This window comes from Coptis chinensis, chromosome 9 (genome assembly GCF_015680905.1).
Source record: "Coptis chinensis isolate HL-2020 chromosome 9, ASM1568090v1, whole genome shotgun sequence".
NCBI classification, from domain to species: domain Eukaryota; kingdom Viridiplantae; phylum Streptophyta; class Magnoliopsida; order Ranunculales; family Ranunculaceae; genus Coptis; species Coptis chinensis.
Window position 1 is genome coordinate 11,544,722 of NC_141464.1, and position 11,363 is coordinate 11,556,084.

Below are 11,363 nucleotides of genomic sequence, written 5' to 3' on the forward strand. Positions count from 1 at the left end.
TAATTTTTTTTTATTTTTTTTTTTAAAGGAAAAATGCCGAGGGTTTGTTTCTCGATTTAAAATAGAGCAGTCCGGAAACCGAAGCTGGGGTCAAATACAAAATAAAACCTTTTCTTAACGATCATACCATCATTAATGCACCTTATCCCATGAGAACTTCGCAGCCACCCAGGTTTGGGGTGGGGGAGTAAGACATCAGGACGCCCCTCCGGAAATCCTTCGTTGAAGACCCTATTTTGTAATTTTTTAAAAATTTTGCAAAAATAAAATGCCGAGGTTTGTTTCCCCTAAAATGAAAGATAAGCTTGAAATACGAGAGTTAAATATAAATAAACCTCGATTCCTGTGCGATCATACCAAAGACTAATCGATCACTAGATCCCAACAAAGAATTCGTTAGGTCCTCGCTTTTGGTAAGGTCCTCTTTGTAATTTTATTTTGCAATTTTTTTAAAAAGAAAATAGAGGTTTGTTTCACTTTAAAATGAGGAGTAGCGTTCAACACCTAATTGTAATAAATATAAAATAAAACCCCGCGATGCAGCGATATCATACCAAAGACTAATAAAACCGGATCAAACCGACCCGCAAATAGTTTAAGCTTCATGGTATAGAATGGATGGGTGACCTCCTTTGAAGTCCTCGTTGCACCCCTATTTTGCATTTCTTTTTTTAAAAATAAAAAAAAAAACGCCGAGGATTTTTTCTGATTAAAATGAAAGTAAGTTCGAACACGAAGTTGATAAATACAAATAAAACCCCAATACTTTCTGGGTACGATCATACCAAAGACTAATGCACCGGATCCCATGAGAACGGCGTGATTTAAGCGCGGTTTGGGGCAGAGAGTAAGAGGATTGGTGACCTCCGAAGTCCTCGTAGGTTGCCCCTCTTTTTTTATATATATTTTTTTGTTTGTAAAAAGAAACCGAGGTTTGTTCTGATTTAAAATGAAAGTAAGTTCTAAATAATGAAGTTGGTCACCACAAAAAAGCCCATTTCTGCGCGCATCATACTGCCATAAAATGCACCGGATCCCATCGTAAACTCCAGCTTAAGGTTAAGCGGTTTCGGATAAAGTAAGACTAAGATGGGTGCGACCCCGAAGTCCTTTCAGAATGGCTGCTCTTATTTTGCACTTTTTTTTGTAAAAAAAAAATAGAGGTTTGTTTCGGATTTAAAATGAGAGGTAAGCCCTCGAACACGAAGCACAAATGTAAATCAAACCACAATTTTCTTCAAAAGCGATCAGAGCTCAAAGACTAATGCACCTGATCCCATCAAAACTCCCTAGTAAAGCTGCCTCATGCGAGTAAAGACTAGGATGGGGCGACCTCCCCGGTGAGTCCCCGTGTCAGCACCCTTTGTGTTTATTATTTTTTTGTAAAAAATAAAACCAAGGTTTGTTTTGGATTTAAAAATGAAAGTAAGTTCGAATAATGAAGCTAAATAAATATAAATAAAAAACACACTTTAAAAAATTGCTACCAAAGACTTCAGTGCATCGGATCCCATGAATTGACCGTTAGCTGTGCTTGGGGTGAGTAGTACTAGGATGGGTGAAGTCCTCGAAGTATTCGACACCTTATTTTTGTATTTTTTATAAAAATAAAATGCCTGGTTTGTTTCGGTTTAAAAACAGAGTAAGTCTCGGACACGAAGCAATAAATGTAAATAAAACCACAATACTTTCGGCAGCGGCATCATACCACAAAGACTATTAACCGATCCCAACAGAACCCGCTTAAGAAAGGTTTCGGCTTTTGATGATTATTGCGGATGGGTGGACTGATGTCCCGGTTGCACCCTACTTTTGCAATTTTTATTTTTTTTGTTAAAACAAACCCAGGTTTGCCCCACGAAAAATGAAAGCAAGTCTCAACATGAGCAATAAAATATAAATAAAACCCCAATACTTTTGGGTGATCATATCCCATCGTGGACCGTGATCCCGTGAGAACTCCAAGTATTAGACGCGTTTTGGGGTGTAGTACTGTGATAGGTGACCTCCAGCGAAGTCCTCACTTTTAACCCCTTTGTAAAATTTTTGCAAAAATGCCGGAGGTTTGTTTCACGTAAAATGAGCAGCAAAGTCGGCACAAGACGGGCTTCAAATGTAAATAAAACCCCAATACAATCGGTGCGACCATACCAAAGACTAATGCAATCGGATCCCACCCAGAATTATGTAGTCCTCGCTTTGCACCCCCTCTTTGTGTAATTTTTTTCTTTTTATAAAAAGAAAACAAAGGTTTGTTTCATTTAAAATGAGAGTAAGTTCAACACGAAGTCCTTCCAATGAATAAAACAACCGACAAATCGCATGGTTTCTTTCTATCATCCGCTTTACAAAGATAAAGATGTATCTACGTAAAATGTGTCATTTTATTTCCTCAATCTTTTTATTTTTGAGCTAGCTAGACGATTCCACAAATTTAGCCGCCAAGATATCACAAATAACCAAATTTAAACCCCATCTAGCGTTTCATCGAAACATGTTTTGTGTTCGGGGGTGCTATATGGCATTTTACCAACCCATATAGCACCCCACCGACTTGCTCTAAGCAAAAAGGAGGAAACGAGGGATATACCTTCAGCATTTCATGTATAGATAGATTCTTTTATGTTTCACTTTGATCGTTTTTGATTCATAGTGTTTATTTTTTTCGACGGGAAAGCTTAGGTTGTTACTTGTTGTAGAGGTCACATACCCCTTTGATTTATTTAAATTATAAAGCTTGTTACATTCTCGATATTTCATCCCTATTACATCCTTCGTGAAACATTTTTTTTTTTTTTTTTTTGTCAAATTCCTAAAAGGAACTAGCTAGGAGTAATCTCTATGATATAACGTAAACTACATAAGATGTTAAAAGATCCAAGAAGCTTGTTAGCTTCCCCGAAATGTGTCAGATAGAGAACAACCCGCGGTGCTATCATACCTTTGACTATTTCCATCTTGTTTTACCGCCAAGGAAACTTTTCTTTCTTTATCAATGTCGGTACAATAGAAAACATATTCGCTCTTTCAATAGTGCATGTGGTTCCTACTCTTTATTTGTTGATTGAAAATGAGCATAAACCTAGTATACTACCAAACCGAGGATGACCGTGCCAGTTAAGAGAAGTGATGTGGACATCTAGTCGAGTCCAAGCCCACGGGTCGCGAGTCCACCAGGCTTTTAGTTGTCGCCGCTTATTGTTATTAGTATAAATAAGCCAGATTTAGGTTTAGGGTAGTCAGGTTTGTGTTTATGAACTATCGAGTGATTATGAATAAAGGTGAGACTTTTGTGGTTCTATAAAGTGTAGATTTTGATTAAGTGTTGCTTCCTACCGGCTTTCAATCTACATTATTTGCATCGAGCAAATTGCTTTTGGGAGATTCATGCGAGAAACACCGCTCACCCCCGTTACTATTTACCGTGAATCCAATTTTATTCTTGCAAATCAAGATATGTCTACAACGCCGAGATAAAAATTCATGGAGAACTCATGGATTCATATTAACCCCTAGAGTATGGGTTGCTCGATTAGAAGAGTGGAGAGAATCCTTGATGCAAAACAGGTTTGATCGACAGAAGAAGCTTACTTAGTCGACTTAGGGAGGCTATGGTGGAGCTTTTGCAGCCCAAACCCCCCATCGCCGGGTGGAGCTTCTATAGCCCAACATAAAACACCGAATTGTTGTCGGTTTACAACAAAGAGAAGGAAGGAATTTTATGAAGTTGTTGCGGTCATGTCTTGATCATGATAACAAACGAAATCAGCAAGTTCATCACCTTCCTTTGCAACAAAGACGCCCCGCCACCGCATCTATGAAGGTCTTGTTCCTCCAATTCAAGCACAAAGTGGTGATTATATTGATCTTTTCTAAACAATTTTGAGAAGGTTTTTGTTCAACTACAAAAGCACTTCAACGATAATTTCGCGACTTCCAAAGATCCATCGTGATTCAAGAAAGGAGTACTAGCAAGATTGTAGTACCATATTATTCGCTTGAGCCGATATTTGGGCAAGATTCGAGGTCAATTCCTCTAATCACGGAAGGTGACATATAAAGTTTGAAGTTTGAAGAGTTTTTCATATTGGTGGGTTTTCATGTCAACAAGTTTGTGGTCAAGCTTCTTCAACGGGAGAGTGTGATGTGAACATCTAGTCAAGTCCAAGCCCACGGGTCGGGGAGCCCACTAGTTTAGTTGCTACTTTATTGTTATTAGTATAAATAAGGGCTTGTATTTAGGTTTGGGGGTAGTTGTGTTTGTGTTTATGAACTATTGAGTGATTATGAATAAAGGTGAGACTTTTAGGGTTCTATAAAGTGTAGATTTCGATAAGTGTTGCTTCGGCCGCTTCAATCTACATTAAGAAGTGAGAAGTCGAGAGAGAAAAATACTGTGAATCTGCTGCCGCCTCATTTGTCGCAGTCTCACTACCCACTTCCCAAGTTGAAAACGGAGAAGAAAAGGTTAGGAGATGGGAGGAAGGGAGGGGTTGATACTAGGAAGAAGTGAGGCAGACATATATATGTCCTTCACCTAACATAAAGATTAATGTTGATAGGACATCTAGGGGAAACCTAGGGCTGGTTAAGGTGCTACATTCAGAGACCATAGCTTGTTGACATGCTCTAAGGGAATTAGAGTGGCAATAGCAGAATGCATGGTCATACTTGAGAGTGTGGTGATACCTAAAAGCAAGGGATGAAATTCAATGTGGATGGAATCGGACTCAAATGCATCTGTACAAGCCTTTAGATCAGGTAAGATTCCATGGGAGTCGGTGCACGATGAGAAAACTGCAAGAACTCTTTACAACATTTCTTGCTGAGACATTGTTGGAGAGAAGTAAACTTTGCTACTGACATTGCAGCAGAGCATGGATCAAGATTGAGTAAAGATGTTTCAAGTTTTTATGAGATTTGCTTAGACTTTGGGTTGTTTGATCCATCTGTGTGATCTTAATTAGAAATCCAACACTCAATGTAACTTAATTTTCTTTTTAATAGATACAAGTAACTTACCTAGCAAAAAAATAAAAGGCGGCATGTATGGAAATACTGGAGAAGGCGAGGTGCTGTGTTGGTGAACCCAAGGCAGATAGAAAGAGAATTGGACAGACATATTATTTGATGGCTCTAGCCCAAGAATTCACATCCTTCATGGACTAATCATGATAGTTCGTTGGCTATGTATTCTTATATGGACTAACCAATGTTTAATATCCTAAAGAGTTGCTTTGACTATATCCAAATGTCCAAATATGTTCTGTCGAGTGGACCAACAACCAATATATACTGATATTTTTTCCATAGAAATGAACAAGTATATTGACAGTGCAACCCCCGAAAAGGCATTCTTTAAAATGATCTAAGTTAGGTCTGGAAATGAGTGTTTGTATTTTACTTGTGCAATTCTAATACTTATTTATTTCTCAGGGGTTTTTCCACTTACTGTTATGGTTGGCATTACCGTGCTTCATTTTAAGAACAGGCCTTGAGGTCGTCCGCATTATATATTCACAGGACTCATGGTGGAAATCACTTGTTATTATGCTTGCTTTGGTTGTCTCCTGGACGTACTTAACCACAATATCTCTATCAGCCTGTGTTTTGTTCAACTTGGTATGCAATTTGCAAATCATCCACTTTGAGGATTATGGGATGCTTTTAGAAGGTAATTCTGATGTTATGGCACATGTAAAGGAGCACATGCGTCTAAGGCATCAATTATCTAAGATAAGTCACAGATTTCGTGCATATCTACTTCTGGAGTTCTTGGTTGTGACAGCTAGTCAAATAATGACACTCTTCCAGACCACAGGATATCGTGGATTCATCAATATCATTAATGGTGGAAATTTTGCAGTAAGTAAATTGCTGCACTTGACACTTTTTATGCTGAAAACCATTGAATTTCATAGTATAACCGTAGTTGTAGCATAAAGCTATGCATTGGCGGGATTTACCAGTTGGCAGGGAAAATCTCCTATGGAGAAACGAGCAACCCAACTGGAATTGCCATTTCTCCACTTTTCGCTATGCATCTATCCAAGGAGCAGATTCTTTGATATTGGACTGATCCAATATATTCAGTCAACTATTGAAGTACTAAAAAATTTTGTAGTTCCAATTGGGTTACTTATGACTCGGTTACTTATGCATATGCAGGTGACAGCTAGCTTAGTTGGTAACGTCTGTGACTACTTACCATAGACCTAGGATAAAAAACTGCCTATGTTTTCCCACTTGCCAACAAAAGGATTTCTTTTTTTTTAAACGGTTAGCTGGGGTTGAGACAGACCCCACCTGCTTTATCAAACAGAGCAAGTTACAATCCCTTCTCTATTAGATTAAATATAAGAGGGAGGGCATGGCACTGTAACCTTAAACTACAGGCTTCAAGCCTTACAATATCAAGCAAACACAAGGTGTCTAATCCCTTAGAAGCTCATACATCGTGCTAAAGGATATTACAAAATTCAGAGTGCCCATAGCTTAGGCTTCCTCAACATCTTTTGGAATTTCTACTTTGCACCCCATTGCCTCCCATTTTGGACATCTTGACAAAATCTTGGTGCTTATAGCCCAAGTGGAGTTAAGCCCTTTATTCTAGATAGAATCTACAACACTCCCCAGATTCTAGATAGAATCTACAACACTCCCCAGATTCATAGGTCCATCCATAAGCATCATCCCAAACCTTCTGGATATGATCATCAATGTGACTAGTTTTTTGTTTCTAGACTGGTCGATTGTCCGGGCTTGATCGCATTTTCAATGGTAGGATCAACCTCTCCATGTGAGAGCTTTAGGGACTTCCATTTATGCTTGGCCACCTTTTTAGGCCTAGCCACAGACCCACAGTGGTCCATTCACCTTGAGCTTCATCCTTAGAAATGACTTCCAGGCTTTGGGGTAGATGGGACCATCTCTATTGAAGCATCACAGGGTAATCTGAGTCTTATATTAATACAATTTGAGTCTTCGCCAGTTTGCCTCCCCTGACAATTTTTTTTTTGATTGGCTCCCCTGACAATTTCATTACTCATAAGGGTGTCCTTCTCCATAACAGCATTGATGCTAGGTGATACGGATTAGTAACACCCTCATTCCTAGGACAGTTGTTTCTCCTTGTTCATTACTCATAAGGAATTACTTATACCTATTATTTGCCTTTTTACACATCTATGTTTGCAGGTCATCTCCATTGCTCAGGTTGTTGGCGAGTTTATTTGCTTGTATGCAGCTGCAAAATTTTCCCATAGAGCTCAAGGTATAGCATCGGTAGCAAGTAGATGGCATGCTTTAGTTACATGCAGTTCAACTGACACATCTCAAAGTAGAGTCTCAAACAGTGCGGAAAACATGGAGACTTCCATACCGGTAGGATCGCTGACTCCTAACTTCTCAGAAAGCGATATGGAGTCAATGGAAAACGTGATGTTCTCAACTAATACTCAAATGTCCTCATACCATAAGAGACAATCCCTTGGTAAGTGTACTAAACCAACTTTTGCATTGTATTATTGCTTATTCTAGTTTCTGTAACCTTGTGGGCTGAAAATTGAGAAGTCACCACTGAACCTAGAAAACTTAATCTGGTGATTTTCGAGAAACCGATGTTTAACTTTAAATACTTATTCCTATGATTATAGAGAAATGAACCTTTATATGTAGAAAATCGTATTTTCATGTTTGAGCATAACAATTTTTTGTCACGTTATTGACTATGCTATTTAGGTTGTGGGCATTGATTAAAGGCTAGAATCTTGGTTACCCTTAGAGGCTTAGACAAATTCTCTCTGTTTGTTATTATGTTTGCTTCTATAGAATTATTTTATTATTCCATGCTGACCAGTGACATTGATATGTCTCAAGTAAAACTTGGCATGTTGATAAATTGGCATGGCATGGTTGAGCTGCAATCAGATGTCGAGATCGTAATCAGTCCCCATTGAAATTTGTCTCACTTCCCTGCTTTTTCCTTCTTTTTCTTTATAGCACAGTTTTACCAATAAATTGGTATTGATATCTATATATTGATATTAAGAACAAAGAGGAGCTTTGAGAATCGCTTCATAGCATCAATAGAACATCTAAGTTGTAATAGTCATTTCTTTTTAACTTTCACTGACCACGCATCATAAGGGCTGTAAGGCTTTCCTCATCAACCCATTTGGTTTCCCTATCGGCTGTAAACTTCCTCTTTGTTTCTCTTCATTTGGTGGCTGTGCAGTTTAAGCACTAATCGGGAGCAAGTCGCTCCAAGAGCTCATAGCGATTAATCGGATTAATCTCGGAATTAATTGCCTTAGTTAACCTATAATACATATGTCACATATAAGTGATATAACAACTTAAAACAAAATAAAGTCAAAAAACTACAAGCCTGAGTGGTGGAGTGCTAGCTGGCCTAAGAGTTTTCTTTGGTGGTTTTTCACTTTTTACAGTTTTGATTATTTTTCCTCGGTGAAGCGAAACGTTTTCAATATATAGATTCGTGGGCTTTTCTTTTTTGGGCTTTTTTGTGGACTTAAATTTTTTTTTTAAAAAAAAACAAAACCTGTAAACCTATTAATCGGCGCTTTTTTTTATACCGATTTTCCGATTAATCGCCGATTAAGCGGAAGGAAGAAATAGCCCGTTTTATGGCACCTGCTCAGACCTCTAAATTTTTTCTTGATCGGATCGGTCGAGGGGCGCATAGCGCTTATGCGCCGATTAAGCGGCGATTAATAGTCACTTAAACTGCCCAGTTTGGTGGATGATTACCCCATTCTTTATACCTTGGATTGTATACCCTCTATTGTTAACATGGCTTCATGGGTATCCCATCTTCCAAGGGAGTCTCACAATTTCCTCAAACTGTAAAGGGTTGTACTCTGGTTGCATAGTAATCGTATAAAGCCGCCTTCCGGTCATAGATACTAGTATTTATTTGGTACAGCTCAAGAAGCACTATCATTTTAAGGAGGATTGTCTTTGTGATATTAATCCCAAGAGTATAAGGTGCTGGCGTGTTGCTGCATAACCCAATCATCCATTTACACTCGATATCAAAAATGATCCTACATATACTTCTGGTTTGCATTACACGAAAATAACTTTTCTGATGGGAATATGGGATGGTTGGTGAAACGGTTGGGAGTTAAGTTTCTGTTGTGGATGTGGTTGAACCTAATACTAGAAGACATTTGTTTGTTGGGATGAGAATTAATTCTTGTTTGTTTGCAATCATGATTTGTATTTAGAGTGGGGAGAATCCTCCCACCCAACCATCACAACCCAAGGAAAGCAAGAAAGAAAGAAAAAAGAAAAATATCAAACCCCACAAGAAAAAGGGAAGATCCTACTGATTTCGATCATTATCTACTGAATTCGATCATTATCTCCAAAGAATATAACAGAGGAGAAATCTTTCTTTCTTTACTAATACATGTACTTTAGTATTTCCAATTTCTTTTTTCTCTTTACTTCTTTCTTTTTGTTTGTGTTTTGTGTTTTGTGTGCGTGGTTTTTATGCTTTTTTTTTGTCATTGTCATCTTTAGATTTCTACCTCAGTGCTGCTTTAGTTTGTATGTGGGCATGTGCTCGGAAGTTGATTTTTATTAATTTTTACCTTTGCAGTGATGTATTTGCAGTCTAATCTTGGGGGTGTAACTGTTTTTGGATGGACAATCGACCGGATATTGGTTAACACGATATTCTTCGTTGAGATGTCCCTAGCACTTTTTGTCCTTGGGAAAACCATAGTTTTCACGACCGAGTGAAAATTAGTAGAAGGACCAGCTTGACATTTATAGGCGTAAAGCTGGCCAAAAATTTCCATCTCTAACAAGGCAAGTACTATTCAATTGTGATATTCACCAAGAAAAGTACTCTTGATTCGCACTTTTATGTTGTCACTGGTAAATATATTTGTAATGTGTAATTTGAGCTACAATTTGCTACTAACATTATCTTATGTAAACTGGTGTTGTAACATTATCTGATGTAAACAGCTTTTAGACCTTTAGGATTCTAGTTAGCCAAGTCATCATGATATATTTAAACTACAGTTCCGTAGTTCACCTGTTGCGTAATTTATATGGCATGATTGTATCACGCTCGACTAATTTTGAAGACTAGCTCACTAGCACGACGTATTGACAATTTGAGTTTCATTTTAGAAGCAATTTAGGATTCTATTCTGTCACTTAAAAAATGTTCTATATGTTCCTTTATCAGCAAAAGTTTGAGGGTGTATGCAGGAGTAGCGAAAATTACATTGTTAGAAATGAGCCATGTCAAGCGTTATGATTGATTCTGTGTCACGTTGATGTTACAAGTAAGCCAGCCTCTGTGGATCTCCTCCTCTTCACGGCCTTAGACTCTCAGATTAAAAAGTTAAACAAAGACAAAATGTGGATAAGGTCCTTCACTGTATATACGGAGGCTACATTTGATTGTGATACTTGAGAATACTCTATACCAAAGAAATTAGCCTTGTAAAGACAACTTTCCATCACCGTCCGCAAGTTTCGAAGCCTCTTAGTTTTTTTTTTTTTTTTTTGAGTGCTTGGTTAGTACAGGGCATGTACGGCAGAGGGAAGGATTCCACGCTTATCTTTTGTAAAGACGATATCCTAACTATATAAAACATTATCAGAAAAAGTTGGTCAAATGAGAAATTTCTAACCACACCAAACAATACAAACAATATAGTCTACATTCTACACCTAACTGTGAAAATGAAACTCCTACAAGTCTGCACTATGGTAATTAAATATGATCTGGTAGAAATTTCAAATTTGAACAATTTTTTGTGTAAATGTTATAGTTCGGAATAGAGCCGACACGAAAGTTGCCATTGATGTATCGAGAATCTTGTATTAAGAGACTGGGGAAAAACTATTTTGAAAAAGAAATGTAAAATAAAGAAAAATAAAATTGTATACTCGCTCTATAGAGTCACACTTACTCAAACAACGAGTAAAAAATATTTTTCAAAGAATATGCGAGATATACGTGGACCAAGGCTCCTATATCGGCCAAATTCATGACTATCAGGATGACACGTCTCATGGACGGAGGTAACATAAGGCACAAGGGAGAGAGAGCATAGGATCCAATCCATGAAAACATTAAAGGGACGTGGACTCCGTGAGAGACATAGTGGCAAGGAGGGGTTCATGACTCAAGAAGATGCAAGATAGTGAAACCGGGTCGTGTACAATATCCATCCACATAAGTAATGCGAGAGGTGGACAGCTTATAGAAAAGGAGAGCTGATTACTGAGAAAAGAAGGAGATGAGAATAAGAGGGGCGGTTACGAGAGAGAGAAGAGAAAGAGAGATGGGAAGAGAGAGAGGAGAGAACTAC

At 38.0% G+C, this 11,363-nt stretch overlaps 1 protein-coding gene across 1 annotated transcript; it reads left to right on the forward strand.

Moving 5' to 3' along the window:
* The first annotated feature begins 5,406 nt into the window (after nucleotides 1-5,406).
* LOC147474756 (uncharacterized) lies at nucleotides 5,407-10,066 on the forward strand. Its single transcript, XM_086584699.1, has 3 exons — nucleotides 5,407-5,865; nucleotides 7,198-7,492; nucleotides 9,629-10,066. Exons 1-3 carry the CDS (start codon nucleotides 5,551-5,553, stop codon nucleotides 9,769-9,771), a joined length of 753 nt encoding a protein of 250 aa, XP_086440825.1. The 5' UTR covers nucleotides 5,407-5,550; the 3' UTR covers nucleotides 9,772-10,066.
* The last annotated feature ends 1,297 nt before the right edge of the window (nucleotides 10,067-11,363 follow it).

Coding starts and splice junctions, on each gene's coding strand:
- LOC147474756 (XM_086584699.1), top strand. CDS start 5,551: ATGCTTGCTTTGGTTGTCTCCTGGACGTACTTAACCACAATATCTCTA. Junction 5,866..7,197: donor TTAATGGTGGAAATTTTGCA/GTAAGTAAATTG, acceptor CTATGTTTGCAG/GTCATCTCCATTGCTCAGGT. Junction 7,493..9,628: donor CCATAAGAGACAATCCCTTG/GTAAGTGTACTA, acceptor TTACCTTTGCAG/TGATGTATTTGCAGTCTAAT.